Raw genomic sequence first — 25,977 nt, forward strand, 5'->3', positions numbered from 1 at the left:
TTTAACCTTTTTATTTTTATTTTTTTAATGTGGTGCCGGGGATTGAACCCAGTGAGAATGTTCTACCACTGAGCCACAATCCTGGCCCCTGAAATCTTTTGACTCCCTTGACCATAACAATTTCTCTTTCTTCTGAAAATCTTTATCATGCTGTCTTTAGACTCATCTGTTATCTAGCACAAATTATTTGGTATGATTCCTTTTCTCGTCACATGGTAGATTCATTTCCACTGTAAGCTCCTTGGAGCACAGAAGTCACTTCTTGTCTTTTGAATAGTGCTTCGCACACAGCAGGGGTTTAATAAGTGTATGATTATCTAACAACCACGGCATGTTCATTGAGACTTCAAATGTGAGTCATGCCGGTGTCCAGGTTTCTTAATCACTCTGAAAGCCTCTTAGGAATGTACAGCTTACAGTGGAGCAAACAGCTATTGACTTTCTGGCTTAGGGCTGCATCCTGATGGGATCGCTTTTTAAAAATATTTTGTAGTAGAAAGACACATTCTTAAGATAGAGTCCACATAGAGACGATGATAATACAAGAAGAATGAACATTTGTTGAGAGATGTCTGTGTGCAAAGTGCTTTATAAGTATTACCACTTGTAGTTCTCCCAGCAATCCAACAGAGTTAAAAATTATGTCATCCATTTTAAAGATGGAGAAACTTTGGGGTATGGAAGTTGAATGACTTATGCCAAGGCCATCTAGCAAAGCAGAGGGAGGGCAGATGCATGGGCCATGATGCAAGCCTGCAAGGCCTCATTTCCTTGTTTAAACAACACACCCATTTCTTGCCTCTCCTCTATAAACAAGATACTTTAATGCCAGAGGTTTATACAAGTTTAACTCCCAACTTTTGAAGATGTAGATTTACTATTTATATGCCACTTAACACAGTTCATACTCCCTTTCCTAAGATAAATTAAACACTTAATAGCAAGGCTGAACTTTTAGCGTCAAAGGATAACTGAAGGAAAACATATCCTGTGTCTTCTCTTGGAAGTTAGTTGTAAAGGACATATTCAGGTTGTGAGGCAATAATCTGCAGTTTTCAATTAATGCCCTGACCCCATTACTCTACAAACCCGTTCTGAGTAAATAAAAAAAAAAAAAGGCATTGTATCTCATTTTGCTTTCAAGACTCAATGATTTGAAGAATGTTTTTCTGACAAGTCAGTATTTCCATGAGATTTCCAAACAACTGACTCAAGTCTCTATTTTACTTTCTAATCAGACCTAAAACAAAGGTAGCAACAGTAACAAAAACATTGACAAGTATCACAGTTATTCTAAAAAAGAATTACATGATTTGAACACACCTACTTTATCTTCAGAATTGCTTCATCTTAATCAGTGCATCATAAAATCACTGGTAATTTTCCTCACTAAGTTTCATAAGTTACTAAGTTGAAAAAATATATATATATATATATATTGCATATACATGTGCATAGGTATAATGCATGGCTCCTGTTCAGGATGACTCTAGTACTAGCAATGCAATTTTGAGATCCTTTGACGTCTAAAGAGAAAATTTAATTGGGTGGTTTATGTAAAGCCACAGATGAAAATACAAAGCCCTGAATGACTTCAAAATCTATTGCTTTGAATTAATAACAGCTTTGTAATCAATCAATCTGATTTACCTTGTATAGCAGTGTTTTTCATATTTATTTTTTAAAGAAGTATGATTCATAAAAACCTGGACATTTGGCGATATTTGAACATTTGGAAAATTATAAGCAGCAGGAAAAAATATCTATCATAATTTACTGCACAGAAGTAATTATTTTATTTTGGAATCCTGTAAAAGAAATTTTATACACCAATCTTAATTAATTTAACAACTTTCACCTATTCTATTGCTGAACTCTATCTCAGGTGTACCCTTAACTCCACCCCTATTCCTGCCACCCAAGCCCACCACAACTCTCACCTGGATATTTTTATAGCCTCTAGCTTGTCTGCCTGCTTTTGTCTCATCTCTGATCAGTCTGTTTTCTATACTGTATTCTTCCTCAAATCATGTAATGACATTCAATTGCTCTTGGGTGTGATGACTGTCTCTAAAGGGCATCCAGAAACAAAGTGGAATACTAGACCAAGAATCTGAAGCTCTCTGACTCTGTAGAGTTGTTTTGGGGCTAAAGTCATAACAAAATTATTTGAAGGCACTTATAAACTGTAATAAACTATAAGTATGGGTGGTTGTTAGATTGTCATTTCAAGTTTTTGTTTTGTTTTGTTTTTAAAATAGGATATACAGTATTCACTTTCATAATTATGTAGGCCAATCTTAGCTTTTGAAGGCAAGTAACAGAGAAAACCATAAGTCAGAAAACAGGGATTCCAATACCACTAATTCTCACTATAACCTTGGAATGAGATCTGCCTTTCACCCAATAGAGAAATAAAGAAATGTACCCCCCTCCACATACAGCTGTTCATTTAATATGGGTAGTGTTATGATAAAAATGAAACTTTCAAATATTCATGCCATAAACAGAATGAAGAAACAATGGAACTACACCTGTTTTGAGTTAGAAATATGGATAGCCAGTTACTAGTTCAGTGAAAATGATGATTTTTCCTGTTGCATGACAAACAACAAGCACCTGCTTATTCCATGCTGCAAAAACTCTTAAATTTTACAGTGTTTTACCAATGACTCCCAGTTGTTTCAATCTGATTTCAAATTTCCAAAAAAGATGAAATGCTGAGCAACATAAATTGCATTATAAGGAATCGAATCTGGGATTTTGATGTCCTGCCCAGAATGTGATGGAAATATTCCTATGAAAAGCTCTTTTTTTTTTTTTTCATTCTGGACAAGTCAGTTATCAAAACTCATTATTTTGTCTCACTCTGAAGAGAGAGTCTGATGCTTACTTATTTAAACATGATAATCTTTGATGATCCAAATGACAAAGAGTTGTAATCAAAAAAAGGAAAAAGAAAAGAAAAAAAAAAGAAACTAGCAAGGCCCTAGAGATTTGTATCATATCAATCAGTATTAATAGAAACAGAATTCAAAGTAATGCTAGGGTAGTTTTAAAAAGTGTTTTCAAAGGGTGTGGGGGAAACTACAAGGGATTATGGAGCTACTAACACCTCTCACCCATAAGGGATGAGGGATGGAAATAGTTACTGGCATTTGGAAGGAGGGAATTCTTGAGATAAGCTTGAGATAAGTTCAGGACATAGTCAGCCTGAGGGAACCATCTTCAGAGGGGAGATTGGAGAATGCATATTTGGCCTCACTTTTCCTCTCATAGGGTTTCTGAAGGAGTCCTTACTGTCTGACCCAAATAGGAAATAGAAGGAATCTGTAATCCATGCAGCTCCGCCTCCTGGGAAGAGAGTAGAGTGGATCAGGAGGAGCAAACAGATATTCAGCACAACCTTTCCTTTTACTGTGTCTAGCACTTAGCACCAAGTCTGGCACAAGGTAAATGCTCCTAAAAATGAAGCAAAGGAAAGGATACATGAATTTTTCAGTGACCTAAACTGAGCATAGAAGCACACTTCACTTTGTCCTAGTTGCTTTTGAGTTTTATTTAACAGACTTAATAAAATATCATCATTTTAAGAGTTTGATAAAAATAATCTTATTCTTTCTAACTTTATATACCCCTCCAGTGTCACTTACTATTTCTTCCCTTGTATGATAACTAATAAATAGTATCAGCCACAGAATTATAAGCTATTTTTTCCCTAAGGGTGCAACATATGCATATACACATTTTGGGTGCTCCAGTTTTTAGCGCAAGGCCATGAACATACTTGCTTTTGATAAAGGTTTGGGGTCCCATAAATTAAAACTGAGAAACCATGTTATATCACACAATTAAAAATTTTTTGACATGTTATTTAATAGTATTCATTTATCCTAAAATTTACTAAGCATTTACTTGTAGCCTGCATTGTACGGAACACAGATTTCAAGGATGTATAAGCAAAGTGCCTCTTTTCTGTAAGAGGAGAGAATTATCAGTTACCAACCATGATATGACTCACTGTGCTCAGGGAGGTTACAATACGAACACTTGGGATGATGGGGATGAGGGTAGAAAAGAGTAGGACAAAGAGGGAAGACCAAAGTAGCAATATTTTATACACAACCACACTAGATGCCAGAGGAGTGGAATCAGACTTTGTTTGAAGGGTTTACTGGAAGCAGTATGCATTTTCTTGCACTCAACTTGGATCACTACAATATAAATTCTTCTAATGAGTGTTCAAAAGTTTCATAGCTCTTAAGCATGTCTAGCAAGTAGGGCTAGAATAGGACACTGGGAAACAAAGGAAGAAGTAAGAAGGTTTTAGAAGGAGTTTGTTGTCTGCGTAAAAACAAAAGTATCAATTTGAAGAAAATCTGAATAGAGGAAGATTAGTCACATAAAAATGTAAAGTAAGGCGGGAGTTTGCCCAGTTATTCAAACCTAGGGAGAAGGAATCCTGGGCTGGGGTAAGCCAGACTAAGACACCATATTTCTTTGCTGATGAAAATGAGAGTGAGCTGGGAGTGGTGGCACATGCCTGTAATCCCGGTGGCTCCGGGGGTTTAGGCAGGAAGATCACAAGTTGGAGGCCAGCCTCAGAAATTTAGGGACACTCTAAGCAACTTAGTGAGATCCTGTCTCAAAATAAAAAAATAAAAAGGGCTGAGGATGTGGCTCAGTGATTAAGTGTGTCTGGGCTCAATCCCTGGTACCAAAAAAAGAAAATGAGAGTGAGATAGTGGTGTGTGTGTGTGTGTGTGTGTGTGTGTGTGTGATGGATGGATGGAGGGGATTCTCTCTGCTACTTATCTATGTGACTCACACTTCAGTAAGTTTCTGAACCCATCTGTGACTTAATGCCCTCATCTGAGAGGTACAATAATGCTACTGGTTTTGCAGGATGATTGGAGGAATAGCACAGAGGTAGACTGCTTGCTTGGTGCACAATAGATGTTTGCTCAGCATTACTGTTAACCTTATTCACTTGCCATTTCTACTTTGGAAAGGGCATCAGCATTTTCAAAAGTATAACCCTTCCTATTCAAGTTGTTTGTGTACAGCTTTTTGACTGCACAGAGGATCCTCACCCAGATTTGTGATGTGAAAGTCATCAGACTGACTGCAATGTTTGAAGGGCCAAACTTTACAAATTCTCCTTCTTTTTCCACTTCTGACTCAAAATAAAGACTAACCCTTGGTCTTGGAAGGCTATACTAGCTAGTCCAATAGTCCCCAGGGAAAGGGCAGTGACAGATTGATTGGACAGGATTCCTGATCCCTGCTTATTTCTGAAAGACTTACAAGCTAAAACAAGAAACCACTTTCTGACTAGGTTTTCAAATCAGCATTAAATTGAAAATGGCTGAGTGGATTTTAATATTGCTTCCCCAAATAAGCTGAAGACATTTCTCAGCATTTTCTTCCATAGGTGGCTAACCATTTAAAGTTTCACTTAAGGCCAATGGCTCCAAATCTCAGTATTTAATTTTAATGTCAGTTCTTTTGTCAACTAAATATGATTAATATTTAGTTTCTCTATATTTCTGATTAAGAAAAGACCCTTACTATAGTGAACCATTTTAGAGAATGGTTTCTTTTCCACTTTGGGGTATATACTTTTTTATTTTGAGGAACACAATTAGAGACAATTAATACCTCTCTAGGTAAATTGACCCCAAAAGTACTTGAGGGATATTTCCAAATTTTACTATTGAGAATAAAAATTTCTTAGATATGTAATCTGGCATTTAAGCTTTCCATACTTTATTTTGGATGATATCAGAAATAACACATTTTCCACTTAAATTATAAAAATCATAAAAAAATAAGAGGGACCAATTCCCTCATTGTATTAAAGCAATATGATTGTACTGAAGAATATTAATAGATTCCAAAATGTGAATCTGTAGCTCTCTGCTTCCTGTTTCAAATTAAACTCAACTTCAGCAGGATACAGGTTATTAAAATGACCAAAATGGTGTGATTTAAATTTTAAGAAACTTCAGATAAGCAGTGACTCAAAGATTTTACTAATAAAAAGTAAAAAAGAGGATAGATAATAGAATAAAAACATTTCAACTTGTATATTTTAATTAGTACAGTTATCAACTATAAAGTTTCATTTTCTTTATGAAAGTTATAACTTATAAACATCTCTTTTCTGTGAAAAGGTTTTGTGATTCAGGATTCTTATGCTTTAATAAAAACTCACATAAGGACAGGATGGCTCAACAATTATTATTCTGTGTTTCATTCCAAATTGTATTACCCATTGGAAAAAAAAGTGACTTAATATGTTAAAGTTTTACACATTTTTCATTGTCTGAAACTGCATGAAATATTAAGAGAGCCCTTGGTATAATGATATAACTGTTAGGTAAAACTTCTCTTTTCCTGATGAATATTGTAATCAAGATGCAAGAAATGCATTTTATACCAGTTTATAAAACTGTAAGTAACAAATCTTTGAGAAGCAACAACAAAAATAAGTATGAATTTTCAAGTTAACTAGCTAGTTTAAACCACTGAATCAACTTCTAAAGGAAGAATATGTAAAAATTCTTACAAATAGTAAAATAATTTCTGCAAATGTTACCTAAAAACCTGGCACAGTATCTCTGTATATTTTAATGGTGCAGAGAAACCCAAGACTGATTTTAATATTTATTGAAAAAAAAATATGTGGTGATGTGGTGAGTAGTTTTACTTTAAAAGCAAAAGAACCTTTTTTCCTCATAAGAATATATCTTCAATGTGTGTGCTGCATTGGGATTCTGAAATAAAGAATGTAAGTTATACCTTCTTGGACAGCATCTGCATCCAGAACACCTTTCTCTTTTTATATTCTCATGGCCCAATCTACTCACTTGCTTCTCTGCCTTTCTTGTCTCCTCAAGCCAAAATTTCCATTCTTCTAATGTGATCTACTTTATATCACTTCTCTCTTTTTAGATTATGTTAGAGAAAGGTGTCCCAACCTCCACACTATTGCCATTTGGAGCCAGATATTTTGTTGTTGTGTTTTGGGGGCTTCTCTGTGCATTTTAGGATGCTTAACAGCATCAATGGCCTCTACTTACTAGAAGCCAGAGGCCAGCAAGGCAACTACCAGTCCCAGATGTGAAAATGAAAGCTCCCCAGATGTTACCAAAAGTCCCCTGGGAGACAAAAAACACCCCTGCTTGAGTATCATCATGTTACAGCCACTTGTATACAAAACTTCATCTTTACCTTTGAATATTCCTGGTTGTAAGAGACAGAGTTGAAAGGTGATGCTTAGTAAATATTTGTTAAATGAATGCAGAATAAGATGTTGTCTTAGTATTGGGGTATATTGGTAAAATAATAAACACATTACTCATATATTGAGCTCAGTTTCACTTATGTACTTCAGAAATTCTGCATCTGTTTTGGATTTGTTTTTTTCAGTGTATGGAATAGAGAAAGAAGAAAAGGTAGTGTTTTTCCAATATGACAGATATCATTTGAACTCTGTGGTTCATAAATTTTTAATGACACTTGAAGGACCTTGTACTTTTTAATTTCCTTCTTTTATTTTGTTTATTTACTTATTTGCTACTAGAGAAAGATGACATTCAACTCTTTTCCAAAAAGAGAACAAAGAAGGAAGAAGGCAGGGTAAAAATAGGAAAGAAAAGAGCTGGGAAAAATTAAGAGAAGAGGAAGAAAAAAAAAAGAATAAGTGATCAAGCTACAGCAGGCTCCTCTACACTTATAAACCCATCTATGAAATAGTTAAATTCAAATAAAAAATATCTTTTTATCTTATTTTTATTTTTTGCCATGCTAGGGATTGAACTCAGGGTCTCTCGTATGTTAGGCAAGCACTCTACCACTGAGCTATATGCCCAACCCTAAAAAATATTTTTAAAGGAACTTGTATTGTTTGACTTCAACACAGTCAAAAGAAGTAATTAATTAAAATGTCTTTTCCCCTGTATATACTACTACAGTTAATCTAACAGACAGACAAGGAAAAAAATAGAAAAGGATGAGGCAAAAAAAAATTTAAAAGAAAAGTTAATTTCATTCAATAATTCTGTATTCCCAATTTAAGGATATATGAGAAAAAGTACAAGTAATCAGGAAAAATTCATTCAAGGTATTTAGCCATGGTACTTATCATCAAGGACATGTGTGCACAGTAGATGAGAACTTAGAATCTATATCTGGACTTGCTGAGCTAGTATCTGGCTCTCTATTCTTCAGCCATGTGACCTCAGGTTTGGATTGTCCCGGAAGCAGAACCTAAGACCAGCATTCAAAGGTAATGAATCTACTTAGAAAGTATCTGGGAAACACTGGTAATAATAGCAAAAGAGGTAAGAAAAGGAAAAGAAACATTAGTAAAGAAGGACATGCTATCAGGCCAGTCTGCTGAAGGGAACTGGAACCCTCTCCCCAGGGGAACTCTGGACTGATGTGAGTATAGAATATACATCAGGGTTGTCCCAAATACAGAAGATGAAAGTTGTTTTCCTTTCTCTTTTTGTAATTGGCCAACTTCCTGTTCCTTTCAATTATAATTAATGAATGCTAAAATTATGGTACTCTCTATTAACCATAATTCTCCATTCCTAATGATGCTTCAGTTTATTCTAGCAAAAATATTAACACTATAATAATTCTGAGGTTGAATTTTAGTTTAGTGTTCAGTTTACCTTAATCTCAGGTCGAATGTGTTAACTTACTCTGTGAGGTTTGAGTGTCTATGAATTTCTTTATCAAGGCATCAGTAGTTTGGGTATAAAGACTGAGAGCATATCTCAGGGACTGAAGATCTGGGCTTTTCTCCAGGAAATTCTTTTTCAGGCCATTTCCTCCTGCATGAAAATATTGCTAAAAAGGGAGAAAAAAGTCATATAAGCAGAGGGAAGTAGTACTAGAAGATAATAAAATTACTTTATTACTCTAATAGAGAAACTCAAAATAATAATACAGTATGATAAGTGAAAGGTAGGTATAATATATAATGTTAACATTTGTACAGTGCTAACTCATCATCATGTAATTCAAGTTCCCAAGAAATAAGATTCTTAAAGGTCTATAGTTTCTCCTTTCATTCAAAACTTTAGTTAAACAAATAGGTTATGAAGTTATTATAGCGTTACAATTTTCCAATTGTTTATTAATTTCAAATTCTAGAGCATGAGAAAAATAGATAGGGTTATCAAAGTTTCACAGAGAAGGTAGCTCCTGGTCACCTAATTTGCAGATACTAATTTAAAATTCTAGGTTAAAGCCTACCACTCCATCTTTCCCAACCTCTAATCACACAATTGTTTAGACACAGGCCAACCTGATGAAGCAGGGTGGTACTTGGAAATTCAATAACCCCCAAACTTTGTATATGATGACCATAAAAAATAGATTTTGTTGTTGTTGTTGTTTGTTTATTTGCTGTTGTCTTCTAAAAAGCTCAAAACATTTTAATATTTATATATAAGAGGTGGCACACTCCTGTAATCCCAGCAGCTCTGGAGGCTGAGGCAGGAGGATTACAAGTTCAAAGCCAGCTTCAGCAATTTAGCAAGGCCCTAAGTAACTCAGTGAAACCCTGTCTCTAAATAAAATACAAAAAAAAAAACAAAAAAACCAAGCAAACAAACAAACAAAACGGCTAAGGTTGTGGCTCAGCAGTGGTTGAATATTCCTGGATTCAATCCCCAGTACCAAAATACAGCATTTCATGTTGTATTATACACAAACACCTTTTTGAAAGTCAGAATATCTAGAAATAGGTGATAGAACTATGGATGTTTTGTAAAGGTCAGGTAAAGTGTTCTCTTTTCCTGTACCAATAATACTAGAGGGAATTGAGTATTTACTAGCTCACTATGATATATAATTCTGACAGAATGAAATATTTTGAAGATGCTCAACAAATGATTCCGATACACCCACTTAAATGGATATGTGTCATCCTTTCGTCTCAGTCCTTAAGAAATTCTGAGGTGGAAAATTCAATGAACTAAAAAAAAAAAAATCATAATTATCTCAGATTTCTCCCCTATTCAAAGGGAGATGCAAAAAATTATTCTGGGAATTTGTAAGCATCTGCATGTACTTTGAAAAAGTAGAATTAGAAGAGATTCAGGGTGTAGGGCAGAGGAAGTAGGCAATAGGGCTATAACCATAAGAAAGATTGCTACAATTGCAGTTCTTCTTCCCAAGAAGAAAAACTTATAATTGTGTAAAATTTGACTTAATGATGCTGAGTACACTATAAAATGCAAGCTGTAGCAATAGCTGTGTGTGTCTCTGAAGAGAAAACAGAGACAAATGGGAAAGGCCTTTTCTTCCTCTGTAAAAGAAGAAAAATATGGTATTTAAAATCGTTCTACACTTGGATCTTCTTATAAAAATGATAAAATATGCTCCCATGCAGACAATCCAGAATTGTTTTAAGAACCTCAATGGATGAAAAAATATATACTTCTTTTCATCAAGGAACATGGCAAAAAGATAAGGTATATTGATGGGGAAGATTTTGCTTGGTGCTGACTGTGTCACCTGGAAGAGAGGTGGGGTGTCTTTGGAGGTCTACTTACATAATTAACCAAGAAGCTACCAGAACTGATAGCTTACGTTAAAATAAGAAGAGAGAACTCTGGAAGGGAAGGCATTCTCTCTGCCAGTGTCTCTCAGGTAAGCCCCAGTCTTAACAAACCTGAGCATAACTGCTAGAAGATTATAATACGAAAGAGGAGGCGGGGAGACCAAGGTGACAAAGTAATATTTTGCCATTTGTCAGGGAAAAATGGACAAAAAAGAAACGTGAATGTTCTCTCTACTCATCTGGATTATTTTTACTTTTTATTGTCTTTGAGCTATTTAAAAACTGTAAATTATAGAAAATTTCTAATAATGTAAATGACTTTTTTATCCATAGAAATGTAAATAAACTATCTGTGGAGGTATGCAACTGATTATTGTTCTGTAGATAGACATATTTTACATCTATTTGTAAAGTTATTTTAGTTCTCTTATTGCTTATATATATGTGATTCTTGTAATTCCATTGAGCCAGCTGCAATATATTACTGCTTTCCTCATTAATTGATGAGTTAGAAAACATTTTGACCCATTTCATAACTGCACCATTATACTCTCTTTTAAAAACTATTCTTTAAGAGTGTTTAAAAGTCACATAGGTGACAGAATTCGTAAGGGTGACCATAATTCTTACCATCTAATTTGTGAGGATTGGGTCATGAAACTATTTATTAAACCTGTGCCATGAGTCAGACCTTGTGCTGGAATCCAAAGAAATAAAACAGAAGAAGTACAGTGATAGTTCTCAGAGGGATTATAATCTGGTAGGAAAATAAAACCAACATGTGAACAAATGACTCCCATAACACATTGCAGGTGTAATAAAAATTAGTTGAAAATACAGAGTATGTGGGGAGGCAAGTGTTTCTACTGAGGAACACTTTAGTTTTCTACTAAAGGCTTCCAAAGAAGTGATCTCTGTGGTATTTTTTCGGTACTGCTACTTTTAACTTCAGCAGTCACCAGTTAATTCACTGCAGTGAACCTGGCAGGGAGGATAATCCCAAGAAGTAACCAGAGAAACCCTGGGAGTCTCAGCATCACCTAGATAGAGCAGAGGTACTTGTTGTTCCCACAATATATTCTTTTGATGAAGTTTTGAAAAAACACTGCTCGCCATTGTTATTCTATTCTCATCACTAAATTTGGGCTGCCTAGAAACTACACATTGCTTCTAGGCAGTAGAGGTCCTAGAAAAGTTAAGAGATGACACAGTACTTTTGGAGATTCACCATGCTTATTAGTACAGTAAAGCCTCTGTGAGCCACGGTGGTAAAGCAATCTTTCTAACCTTTTATTAATATATCTGGATTATTAACATCATTTGGTCAGAAGATACCTATATCACTGGATGTCTATCAACTATTTTGAGGAAGCAAGTGTTCCATAGAATATGATTTGAGAAAACCTAGGAAAAAAGAATGTGTTGGACTTCATATAATTGAGAGAGTTTTGAGGACCTAGAAGGCTATGGAAGAAAGAACAAGAGTTAAGGTGTAAAGGCATATGTTACACATTTACCCTTTTTTCCATTTATCTATAATAACTCTATAGGAAGAAGTGTTTTTCTACCAAGACATTATTTTGTAGGCATTGGGACTTAGGGGACTAATCATGAATTAAAAAAAAAATCACAAACATTAAGGTGTAAGTTTTTTCCTGCGTAAAGCCCAGGGGCCTCCCTAGAGTTTTGGGGTTATGGTATTCACCTGACTTTTTTCCTTTTTAGCCACAGAGTCTTGTGAGTAATTCTGTTGAAAGCTGTAGCAGGATATCTGGTGAACAAAAGATGTCTAAGGCCAGAAACAGTGCCTTTGTCTTTTGAGTGTGTTTTATAATTGGAGATGTTGCACAAAAGAAACCTAGGATAGAGGGTCATTATGTCAGGAGAGAAAACAAATTGCATGGTGCTAAGAATGAAAGCTGCCTATTCAGTGGACACAGGAAAATAACACATGCCATAGACTCCTCAGTCAAACAGTAAAGGAAGTGATTTCTATGGCTATGCAAATGTAAGGTCTCAGAGAATGCTTTCTTTCTCAGGGTGTTTAGATATCAGGTGACAGCACCCAAAGCACTGATAATCAGGAGAAAGAGGGCTGTAGTTAATGCATGGACTTTGGCCCTTAGAAATTTCATGTTCAGTTTTGACTCTTTGAAACTGACCGTGAAGGAACAGGGAAGAGAAATTTTTATTTTGCTGAAGCTTGAGTTTGAAGAACAGAAATGTGGGACTGATGTTTGGGACTGTCTTAAGTATTAAATTCCACTATCCACAGTTTAATACAGTTCAGTTGATTTCCACTCATTATAGTGAATTATATACTAGAAGAAAATTATATGCTAGAGGGGAATTATACACTAGAGGGAAATTTGTAAATGTGGGGTTTTGAAGCTTTCTGAATGTCTCCCTTATGCATGTGAAAGTGGATTACTTTCCATTGGTTCTAAACAAAAGATGGAGATTCAGTTTCTTATTTTTCCTTTATGACCTGCGGCATAATCTAAAGACTCTCCAGTTTGATCTGCAGTTTCCTTCAATGTCTGAAAGACCATCACATAATAAAAGGAATTAGAATTATTTTACAGTAGTTCAAAGGACAGGAAGAGGGCAAAGACATAACTAGAAGTAGTGGGGAAGTAGATTTTGGTTTGATATAAAGAAAACCTTTATTATAGTACATCTTAAAAATCAAAACTGTTATATGTGAGTTAGTGAAAGCCTACCACTGGTCATTATCCAGTGATGGCCAGTTGACCAAGGGCTAACAAGGGCTAAATACCCTATAAGATGACTGTTCCTAAAACCATATCTAATTTCAACATGGCAATGGGAAGGTAGTCCTTCTGCCTGATTTATTATTTTTCTTAGTAGAATATATGCTTTCCCAGTCACCGAAACCACTGAGTTCACCTAGGCTCCTTCTCCCTCTTGCCTCATATTGAATTGCCAAGTTCCAGTGACTCTGCTTTTATTTTTTCACTCATATCCATCTTTTATTTTCTACTTCTGTAACCATCATCTTGGTGAAAGCCTTCATCATTTATGAATAAAATAATTGTGATCTCTTTGACTATAATCTTGAACTATGCAATCTATTTTGCACATTTCTATAAGATTTTATTCTTATAGAAACGACATTTTTAGCATACTGTATTTTCAAAATCAGGAATGGGTTCTCTTTTGTAGAATATACTTGGGGCACAAAAGAAGCTTGGTATTTTCAACCCAGGCATTCTCCCTCAACCTCATTTTACACTGCTTCAGTATGCAAACATTCAGTAAGTTCACTCCAGGCCACACTGGGGTCTAGTCTTGACTTCTAGAACTTTCCTTTTGTGCCTTTCCATGGTAAATTTTTTTTTCCTGTTTATGATCCTGTTGAAGCCAGATTTAAAATTAGGTAGTCAGTGTAGTTAGGTAAATCGGGTCTAATATTGAGTGAAATCTAAAATGGAGGCCATGCTGAGAATGATTCCGGGGAAACACAGGACAACTCATGGAATGTTAATGAAGTCCCTGAAAAGGCCCTAGGCCAAAGTCCACCCCAAAGAAATGTTAATGGAGCCCAGGAAACAGCCCCCAACAGATTTGGAGGTAGCCCATCCCAAAGAAGTGATAAGCCTATCCCAAAAGGTGATAATTAATTCCTTCCTGCCCCTTTGGCCCACCTGTGTCCTAACCCTTCCCCCTTGCATTCCATCACCAAACCTATAAAAAGGGGAACACATTTGCCCGCCAACTGGATTCCACCTCTTGGGTCCCCTTCTTCCTCCGGGAGAAGTCTTTTCTGCTGTCCTTTAATAAACTTCTAATTTCTACTCTGACTTTGCCTCGGCGTGTGCTTTTCTGGTGTTATTCTTCAACATCCGGGAAGCAAGGACTCCTCACCGGCCAACAGCGGTAACACTGTCATGAATCCTCTGAAGAGAAATGTCCTATGCAGCTAGTGAATTCCCATGTGTCCTTGAAAACCATTCTAGCTTTCCCTGATCTCTTGAGTTCTACTGGTTGCTCACTTCCTGTAAATCCTTATCACTTTTTGTCTGTGCCCTTCAATCAACATTTGTAGCAACCTGTTGGCATCTCTCACACATTTGTCTTATAAGTTAATACATTATTATTTAATATTCAATATGCCTCTATCATGTTTTAATCTTAAATGGAAACTTCTTGAGAGAAGGAACAGTGCTGCTTCCCAAAGAGTCTCAGAATGCTGAAGAATCTTGGAGGGTTTGTGCCTTTGTATTATAGAGTGAGAAGGTGCTGTGCACAGTAAATAAAAAGGCAAGAAAGCAAGGCCATTGGAACTGAAACCAGTGCTTGTGGAAAGAGTAGATTCTAATGGTTAGCTTCCTGGAGAAAGAAAGTTTAATAAGAAAGAGAAAAAAAAAACACTGGTTGCCAGTGGAATATTTGGGATCTTGCCTTTAAAGGTGGAATAAGGGTTCATCAAAATGAGCCCATTCTAAGACGAGATGAAGAGTTTTCTACATGATAGGGAATATTTTTATTATTTTATATGTGCTAACTCATTCATTTTTCTCATGATAATCCCAAGTAGTAGTAATATTCCCACAGGAGAGTCACCTGCATGCTTCTCTTTCTCAGTAACCTGCTATCTTGATACTTCTTGATTCTATCAATGACATTTCCCACATAGTTTTAAACACTTTATTTACATGTGTCTATATCCACTTCTGCCATTTTTAAAGGTTTCCACCTGGACACACTGATAGCCTGGCTTCACTAATGTCAGGGTGTGGTAAGGAGCACTGTTATATCTGAATGGGGTTTGGAAAGAGCTGAGGATGAAATTTTTTTTTTTCTGAAAAAGAAAATGAAGAAATTTTTTTCCTGTTTCTTGGATTCTCCATAAGACTGCATAAAATAAAGCACTTCAGACCTGGCTGTGATTCGTGAGAAGAAAATAATACTGCCAAGTAAAAATATCAGGATAAATATTGTCTAAATGCTTAGCGAACCATTCTTTTTATAATTCCAATAAAATTCTCTAAATTCCTCACACCCTTCCTATTTGTCATATATTGTTGATCTTTCACAATCTTTTTTTTTTAACTGGCTTATGGGAACATGCTAATATTTTTCCACAAGATTGTAAGAAGAATTTCTTTTTTTGGTAACATAAACTATATTGGTAGCAAATTCCTATCATCACATTTTTACTTCCAACACTCATATCATACTTCTGGCAAATCTGTGCAGATAATTCATTTTGCAAACTTAGATACAAGCAGAACCCAACTTTAACCATGAAGTCTTTTTTAAAACAGTCATTTGATAGATAATCAGAAATCATTATATACAACTGGAGATTAGAATATGTTGCTTCTCCACAGCATATCCCAATGTTTCCCTTTTGCTGACAAACTAAAATTGAGATTCTTTACCTTGGTGTTTAACCTCCAGCATTTTGGCTCCAATCCCAGATTTCTCTTTCAAATCCTGTGATACTCAGACAGTCATGACTTATTCCTCTACTAGAATATTTGAAGTGTTCAGAGTGACTAGCAACTTTCATATTGCTCATGTTTTTCTCTCTAGGCCTACCATCCTTTTCTTCCATAGTCTTATCTTTCTTTGTCCTCTAAATCCCCAAATGTCCCTCCCTGGGGAGGTTTTACCCTAGACCCAGAGATAATTCATCAACTTCTCTGCATTCACCAGTACTTTGTTCATTTTATTGACTGTGGATGTTTTTCTTCTTAAGTCAAAGGCAAGACCTCACACTTCCACCTATTTCTTCATTATTCTTCATTATTCACTATATTATACATACAGTAAGCTCTCAAATAATGATTTTTGAAATGCAATACTGCAAGCTAGGTTCTTTCCATAAGCAGATGAATTTTAGATATTGCAAAACTATGTTTGTAATGATAAAAAAAAAGATGATCCTGAGAAGCAGGCACAAAAATTGGATAAAGGAGAGTAGCATAAGACAGGACTTCTTTCAGGATAAGAAACCCAGAGGCATAAGATGTAGTTCAAAACCATATTCAGCTATTTGGAGTCTTACATTAAAAAAATGGTGTTATTTAGCATTGAGTGAGAAAGAAATAAACAGCTTTCAAAACTATTTCTGAATTTAAGTCAGTATTAATTCTGTCTTTTATACCAAGAAGTGCAGATTTCTAGAGGGCCCTGGCCCACATACATGTCTCTTATTTTTCAGGGAAAACTCTGTGTTGCTAAACACATGATATCAATGCATCTACAACATACATTATAGTATGTTATGTTCAGATCCATATAATAAATGATCTGGTGAATTTGGAGGGTGGGAAAAATCAAACTAGCCAGCATTTTTCTTTATATTTCAAACTTTATCATGAAATAATTTTAGGGTTCTTCAGGATTTAAGAATTTTTTTCAGCCTTTGGATTCATGCTCAAGTCAGAGTGGCTGCTGCTTAGAAAAATCTCTCCTGTTCCTTTTTGAAAGATAATCACATTTCAGGAACTCCTGTGGCAGTCCTGAGTTTTCATGAGATAGGGGATTAGAACTCAAAAGCCAAATTAGTACCCAGGCTAGGGATTGCCTATGGCCTCTCTGCTTGCACATATTAAATAGATTATTGGTTAACTATCTCCTAGTAATCACCTTACTACTTTTACTTTCAAATATACTATGAATTCGGTTGTTTTGTCAGGTGGATATGTCAAAGTCCCACTATCCTGTCTATAGTAGGCCATCGTCATTTCTGCTATTTCTACTGTATTTTATATTCTTGACTTAATAATTGAAAACACTTATGACTGGTCTGAAAAAAAATTAGTTGTAGCCCAATGAAAGTTTTAGTATTTAAGAGAATTAATATTTTCATCAATATTTATATAGAGGTTGAATGATTTTAAATTATTTTTAAATAACTGGGAAATAATCAAATGATTGAAATTGGCATTCTAATATAGGAAGAAGCAAAATCTCTGCAGAAGTATTATCTGTTTTAGTCTGCTACATATTATTTCATAAACACTTAGTGAGATGTGTAACAAAATTAAGAACACTGACTTTATAGTTTGGAGCACTTTCTCAGCTTTGAAAATTACTAGCAGCACTGTGGCCTTAGATAAAACCTAAAATTCCTCTGCCTTCAATTTTCTCATCTGTAAAATGTAAGTGATAATTCTTAACCTATTTACCTTGCAAAATGTTTATAAGGATCAGATGATATGCTACAAACTCTATAGAATGCTCCTTCTTCATTTCTCTCTTTATCATTTCCAGTTTATTTGATTTAATTAAGCTAAATAAGAACTAAGAATTATCACCTTGTCAGCCACTGGGAATTAGACTGGGTGGCATTGGCAGCTTTGGTCTAAGAACTTTCTTGTGAGGTCTCTTCTTGCATCATACTGCTCCCTTTGTTGGGCTCCAGGTAGACACTGTGTCTTTAGTTCTTGGAGTTACAACTTTCTTAAATAGTGTCCCTCCTTCTCCTGAATTCCATTCTAGTAACATGGTAGTGATTGGTAGGATAGTCAGTCAGACAAATCTCAAGAGGCAGACAAGGTAAAGGGAGTCTCAGCTCTTGCAATCAGATGCCAGGGGCTCTAAAATGCCAAAATCAGTAAAAATCACGGCAAATGGGCAGACCATAGGGTCAACAGTCCTAACATGGAGGTCCCTAAAGTGGAATCACAGAATTTAGGGATGAAGAGAAGTACGAACCTGATCTCAGGCTCAAGAGGACCAGAGTCAGACTCCAGTCCTGAAAGAACAAGACAATGATATGCACCCATTTACTGGATCTTGAACACCAGATAGTAGTTGTGTTTCCAAAGAATAAGGCCGAGACCGAATTAAAGGATTTTCACAGATGGCCTAATACAAAAATGGGATATTTGAACTATCAAGATGTGGATCAAAGGGATTTGCTTGGGGATTAAGACTGTCTCAGAGTTTGGGGAAAACTCAGCCTGCAGGTGGCAATTATGTGGTCCCACCAAGAAGAATTAGAGAAATGTTTGAGTTAAGAGAAATGAGCCAGGTCAGTCAATATATTTAATGCTGCTCCTATTTCTACAGAACACATTTCTTGACCTCTTCTGAAGTTATGAATTATTCTAATAAAATCATAATGGGCTGAATTCAAATTCTAAAAATTTTATTTTATTTTATTTTTCAGAGTACACTCTAGAATTTTTTTCTATTAGCAATATCCTATATTTAGTTATCAGTATTCTTATGACTCCAAAAGTCAATTCGTATTCAAATATCTGAAAGTAATTTTCAAAGAGAATTGAGTTTTAATTTTTTTTCTGAATTTTTATATTGTCTATTTTAACCTCAAAATTATTTTGCAAAGTTACTGCATTTCTATGCAAAATTATTGTTGTCTCTTTGAAACTCAACTTTTGTAATCTTACACCTAAACTGAATTCCTCAGTTGCCAGCAGGTTCTACAAAACTCTTATTTCATAACTTTCATTTTGTGGTTTTTGGTACTGACACAACAAGATGACCTCATATTAAATGATGAAGCAGTAAAACAAAATTTATGTAGTGACAGTTTTGTGAAGATATCAGTTTTTATTCGGGTAGAACTCTATTTTAATAAATACTATTGCAATGTCTGTTTCTACCCAGTGGGATTATGCCATGCTCTGTAAATGAGTCCTAGCTAACAGTTCTTTGCTATACTGTTCACACATCCTTGATGACAGATGTTTCTTCAGGTGAAGAATGGAAATGCTGAAAAAGTTTGGATTTAGAAGAAAAATTCCCTCATTACAACTCTAATAAACTTTCACATCTAGGCACAATGGTATAAGCCTGTAATCCAAGCAATTCAGGAGGCTGAGCCAGGAGGATCACAAGTTCAAAGCCAGCCTCAGCTATTTAGTAAGATCCTGTCTCAAAAAAAAAAATTTAAAAAGACCTGGGGATGTGGCTCAGTGGTTAAGTAACCCTGGGTTTAATCCCTGGTATAAAAATAAAACAAAAAAAAACCCAAAAACAAAAACTTTCACACATAAAAAGTGTGTGTGCGTATGCACACATGCGTGTATGTGTGTGTGTGTGTGTAAATATATTCACATATAAGACTTATTTGAAAAAAACTTTTAAGTGACATTTTTAGATCTGCAACATTTAGCTCACACTAGAATAACTTTGGTCAAGCTTTGTCTGTGAAAAATTAACGCATGCAACATAAGGCCTTTGCATTTTCAGCAGAAAATAAAATAAAATTATTGTATTACTTAGAGCAGAATGTTGATACTTTAAAAACCATTTCAACAAGCATAGATAACATAAAAATAAATTCTGTTAACGCAAAACCCTCTTGAACCATCTATTTAATTGGGTTGGGGAATATACATGTCTTTCTTTTAAAACATTTATAGAATATAAGGTTCATCCATGTCTTTCAGGAAGAGATGAAGGAAGCAAGTATACAGTGTCATATAAATGTAATCAGGAGACACCAAGGGCTTCATCTGGTATGCTTGGGAAAGCATCTGTTCAACTATCTTGGCTGGCATAGCTCAACAGACATGCATGGGGGTACCTAACTCTAGGGTGTTTGGTGGGCTTTCTGGGTACACTCCAGGGGCATAAACCTTACCTTGATGGTAGCCAGGACCACCTCCATTACAGCACATTGTCTTGGTGATAGACCCTTGGCGTCCTCTCTAATCATGTGCTCCTGGAAAACAGGTTAATGACTGCTTACACAATCATCAGTTCATTTAATTCACTACTTTCAAAACATATGTATAATCCCATAACAATTTGAAATATCTTTTTCATATGGGTGTATTCAAAATGATTGTTTTGTCATATAGTTAATAAATATCCATTCTACCAAAGGAAATGCTACCTGACTCCTTAAAAAGTGGTACTTGTACAGAGATGTGACTTTATTTTCACTGCAAGTTTATGTAGTAGAAAAAAAAAAAAAAGAGAAAGAACGAAAGAAGCCTGAGAATTTTGAGAACTGTGTGTCAAAGCCTTTTCACCTAAAATCCTTGCTTTGCTTTCTGTCATACTGAGAAGTCTCAAACACAGAAGGGACTTGAGGAGTAATTTTAGCCTCTCCTAATTAATACTCATGTAGTCTAAATACAGGGGCCCTACTTTATTCTCTTTCACAGATCTCCTTAATTCTTACTCATTACTGGGAAAAGCCCCAAAGAACTAATTGAATTTGGCTGTGGAGGTGTTCAATCTTTTGTAATCACTTTAATATTTTGGAACTGATTTCATTACTTAACAATGAATTTTCCTCATTGTCTCAACCCATCATTCAAAGCTGACTTAGGAAAACAATGGTAAAAATTTAGAGAAATAATAAAGAAAATAGGTATTTGTCTAGGAGAAAATTTAAAAATTTCTGATATCCCCCTGCCCCTCTACCCAATGGATACAATCCTTCAGGGCTGCTACTAATCTATTAACAACAATTCAACACACATTTATTGAGTGCTTATGACAAGCCACACTCTTGTAGGTGATTGAGATATATTATTCAATAAAAAAAAAAGAATTTTGTCTTCCTGAAGTTCAGGTTCCTTCCAGCTTATGTTTGTACCTCTGTGTGAATTAAAGTCCCATGTGTGGATACAACTCTGCGAATGCATGGTTTGATTAATGGATCAGTGCCTTTGCTGGAATAAAAAGAATCCCTTTTCCTATGAGTCAGATCCAGCTCAGCACACAGGGCTTGGCAAGCGGAACATGGGCTTGGTTCCAGCCTTCACTTGCTCTGTTAGCTGGGTACTTCTGTGCAATGTTCAAAGTGTGCAATCATACCTAGGGGCTTGTCCTGTTCTGTCCCTTTTCTTATTCTATTATTTAGTAGATGCTGTGAGTTCCTGGAGATAATCTCTATCCATTTCACTTCTTCAGCTTTTCAGGGTCTACCTTGGCAACGGTCACTTGCTGGGCACCGAACATATTTTTGGTAATTGAATCATAATTTCTTCAGTTTATCTCATAGGGTTCAAAATACTTATTTCAAACAGAGTTATGCATGAAAATCTTTTTTTTTGATACAAAAATTTGAACTTAAATAACAGTTCATTTAACATTTTTAAAAGAGGAATAGTAAATATCCATTGAGATTCAAAGGCTAAGAGAAATTCTTGCTAAATTATAGGGGAAATGCTTTATGACCTGTTAATACAAATATTTTATATTAAATAAAATTTTCTGATCTTGACTATTTTTATAATGCAATTATATTATTTTTAAATATTTACTGATAAATACTATATTTTGTATTATAAAATGTAATTTTTGCAGCAATAACTTTCTGAGACTTATTATTTCATTCAAATAAAGGAGTCTTTGGGAGATGACAGCAAAGAATTATTGAGCAAGTGAAAGATTTGTAGTAAATTCATAGTCTCAGGCATATTTACCAAGTAGTATTTTTTTTTTGGTTATATCAACAGCCCATTTATGCATATTTACTTTTATTTTTATGTCAAATAAATTGAATCCCATTAAACAGTAATGTCAGGCCTGCATAATATGCATACATACAGAGTATGAAGTAATAGAGCTTATGTCAATTGTTAAATAAATACTTGTTTAATGATTAATCCTAAATCCATAGTCAAGTACAGAAAAGTTCCCCACATTATTCATATTTCTGATCTTGTGTTCTTTTAAGTAAGGTTAGTTTATTAACATTTATATTTATGAGTTCTCAAAGTATCCATCAGCACAATTATCTCAAATAGTGCCTTTCCAGCAGATCAAGTCTACTTTCAAATATATTGAAAGTGGAAAGTGGTTTAAAATTCTTTAAAAATAAAGTGGTAAAATAAAATAAAGTACTAAAACAAAAGTAATTGGCTTTATAAAATGTGAAGTTCTTTGTACCAGCTGGAGTTTCAGTATTTCACACAGAATTATAGAACATTTATAGATCTGTAATGCAAGTAATAATAATTATATGGACAAACTGAAAAATGATGACCAAGGGCCCAAAATAGAATTAAGCTAGCTTCTTATCACCTATGGTTCACAAGATTCTTGTTTTAGTCCTTCATATTATTTCAACATAGATAAAATAACTTTTAAAGATCATTTCATTCATAGATTGCCTTGAGGAATTAAAACGATATTACCAAAGGGCAAAAAATTGGGGATCACAAAGTGTATGAGAGTGTCATGTTTTCAATGGATTCTAATTTTGGCTACCCAGAAGGCATATATCTCCAGGTAGCTAGCCTCTTTCCTACACAGAGTTCCTAAGATTTGGACAGGGCTTACTTCATCCCCCAGTGCAGGGCCAATATGAATTGAGACAACTGGCCCATGTCTTTTCCCAGGCTATTGTGATTATCTTAGGAATGGTGAAAACACTCCCTCAGAGCCAATGATTTACCAGGAGATTTTCCTTGGATTCCTGATACTAATATGGGTGATTTTTTTCCCCACAAGATTTGAAGTTCATAGGATGTAAGAGCAGAAACAACCATCTTACAACCAGGAAGGAAGGTTTGTGGTGGTAATACATCAAACAAGGAGAAGAGCAGAGTTGAGAGAAAATAACCCCATCTTGGAACATTGATAGCATCCCTAATCAAGCAGTCTTGGAAATCAATGTTAGCACTGAACTATAAAATTTCATGCAACAATAAATTCCCTCTTTGTTTATGTTAGCTTGGCTTTTATCACTTGAAATTGAAAACATTTTAGCTGATATAACATTCAACTCAGGAAACTGAAGCCTAGGGAGAAGGAATGTTTCATAATATCACACAGATGCTAGACACGCAGTCAGGGTCATCTCTTTTATAATGAGACCTACGCTGCTTCACCTTCATGGTTCTATATGAGAAACTTTGACACTGAATAAGTCCATTTTTCAAGCAGGGTCCAGAAATCCCAGAGAGGTAATAAAAATAATAAAGAGAGATACAAGAGGAAAAAAAGTTTAGTAGTAATATCTACCTTCTATCTTCCTTCTTAACTATAAGTAGCCCTGGATGAGAAAAATTTTAGGTGTTGGTTATGTCTTCTCTAATGATAATTGATTTTAAGTGTTTTGTATTTTTCCTGAGGAAGGTAGATGATATTAATGATACAACTGAATACTGAAATTAGAAGTATATATTTCACCTTGGTAAATAATTATGCAAATGTATTACTCTCTCACTGTGTTGTAGATATAAAACAATACCAGTAATACATAACTATGTATTATATAAAATATAAAACAATACCAGTAATATTTAAGCTACCAACTGGGGACAAATGAAGTGGCATACTCCTTGCAGTTGCCAAGCAAAGATGATATATGCATTATCTTATTTATTTCTACAATCCTATGGACCAAATGTTAAGCTTCTCTGTGTTTTAAAATGCCACATATAAAAATTGGAAAGGTTAAATGCTTTGGCCCATGTCACAAATTTGGATAAATTTGAACCAAGGGAGTCTGTTCGTGCTACCCATTCTCTAGTGAGTAAAGAAAAAACAATATGCATTTTAACCAGCTAAGTTCCTATCCTAAGGAGATAGGGACTGAGTTTCCCTGTATAAATTTGAAGTTTGGGGAATTCCAAGTGATAACGAAGGGAAGGTTATTTCATCAGTAAATCCTCACTTAATTTAATGGGATTGAACATGTCCACAAGTTCATTTTTTGCTTTGATGAGTTTTGCTTTCTTATATTGTATTTTTTGGCTGTAAGACTTCTCTAAGCTTCAGAGGATTTCTATGTAGTGTTCCATTTTGCTTTTATGCATACAAAGCAGTTTAATATATGAAAGAAAATATGTTCTATAATAATTTGGTGCAAAAGCAATAATGCTAATGGTTATAATGCAAAGTTAGAAATTCTCAATGCAGATTGTGAGATCACAGACACACATCTTTCTAATCCCACCATGCTAGATATCCTTATAAGCAGGAGGATGGTTTTTTGCAGAGCTGTAGTTAGTTCATTACTTTTCACAGGAAACCAGTTTCTTTATTCTTATTACCTTCAGTTTGGATAACTGTCCAAGATCTTTAGCTGCGATGAAAATCATCTGAGGTCCCTAGAAATATACAAGAGAAAATGAAAGATGACTCAGTCTTCAGATTGTCAATGTTAGTCACAGTAGAAAAGTAGTAATTAGATCATTTTCTTTATTTCCCTTAGTATATTTGTGGCTTCTATATCCAATGCCCTTAATTGGTCTATTTAGATGGGACAAAGATATCTAGTAACTGGCCAGCACAGCAGACCTCAGAGGTGTCCCACTTCTGAGAGTGTTAGGTTTGGGTTACTGAATGGATTGCAGTAACAATCCTGAAACTAACACAGCCAGTTTAAGGTAGCAGATGGACTGGACTTTTTTAGCTGTCACTCTCTTACTCCAATCCCCACAAATAAATCTATACAGAGCTGAAGAAGGTGGAGCTGAAATGCTGTCCAACCTATCAGAGACCTGCCTCTTGATCTCTTCCTCAGCTGGAGGCTTTCTCTAGAACCCTCAAAACTTGGGGAAGAGAATTTGTAAAACACTGGAATAAACAATCCAAAGCAGTGGAATGAAGCAGTGGAGGCATGTCCAGTGGCACATGTAATTACAAAAGTACCAAATTTTGTGAAGTTCTTCAGTGGTTTGGAATATTCTCACGGTAAAGAAAATCAGCTATTCTGGACCATTATTCTCTATGTTTTTCTTTCTCTCTTCTCTCTCCTCTCTCTCTCTCTCTCTCTCATATCATTGGGGAATTAAAGACTACAAGGTTCTTGAAAACAGCAACAATGACCCATTTTGCTCATATTTTATAATAAGTATGTAGCACAGTGCATAGTACATTCTAGAAGCTCACAGGATATTTATTAAATGTATCACTGAATAAATGAATAATATAGGTTCCCACTTGTAGATATCAATGCTAGGGAAAATTCACATGGTGATGAGCTTTTTTAGGAAAGACCTAATATAGAGATTGAAATGTTATATAGAACATTTCTGCTGTAACATGACATACACATTCTTGAAAACTCTCATAAGCTTCAAAATTGGACACTAAAAATAGTAAGGTTTATGTGCAAAATGGTAGTGGACAAAGCAATATAAAGCTCATAAAATTTTGTTACCAAAAAACTATCAAAATAATAATTGATTCTTTAAGAGATTGCTTGGACAGCTGGAAATGAGCTCAGTGAGGCTGATGGCCGCCTCAGGGATATTAAAAATGTAAAACAAGGAACAAGACAGTAGTATACAACTGTGGGCTGAGGTAATGCCCATGCAAGTAGGTATCAGAACACAGGAGACCTTCTCGAGAAAGACTCTATGTGCAGGGAAGCTCCTCCCCCTGCCCTTTTTTTCTTTTTCTTCTTTGAATAGGTCTGTGCAGTAGCTGAGATGGGAGCTCTTTCTTTTCTGTTAAAGTCATACTTCTTCTATTAT

The 25,977-nt window shown here is 35.2% G+C and overlaps 1 protein-coding gene across 5 annotated transcripts in view; it reads right to left on the reverse strand.

Annotated features, from left to right (window-relative positions):
- The window catches only part of Unc13c (unc-13 homolog C), a 583,769-nt gene that overhangs the window by 50,902 nt on the left and 506,890 nt on the right, over positions 1-25,977 (reverse strand). For all 5 annotated transcript variants that reach the window (XM_048793668.1, XM_015480644.2, XM_048793667.1 and 2 more), the window contains 3 exons: positions 24,550-24,606; positions 20,175-20,255; positions 8,718-8,865 (listed from right to left, as the gene is read on the reverse strand). In XM_048793668.1, the coding sequence (XP_048649625.1) occupies positions 8,718-8,865; positions 20,175-20,255; positions 24,550-24,606 (286 nt within the window). The remainder of the gene's footprint in view (positions 1-8,717; positions 8,866-20,174; positions 20,256-24,549; positions 24,607-25,977) is intronic.

Source organism: Marmota marmota, unplaced genomic scaffold, assembly GCF_001458135.2.
Source record: "Marmota marmota marmota unplaced genomic scaffold, marMar, whole genome shotgun sequence".
Taxonomy (NCBI): Eukaryota; Metazoa; Chordata; class Mammalia; order Rodentia; family Sciuridae; genus Marmota; species Marmota marmota.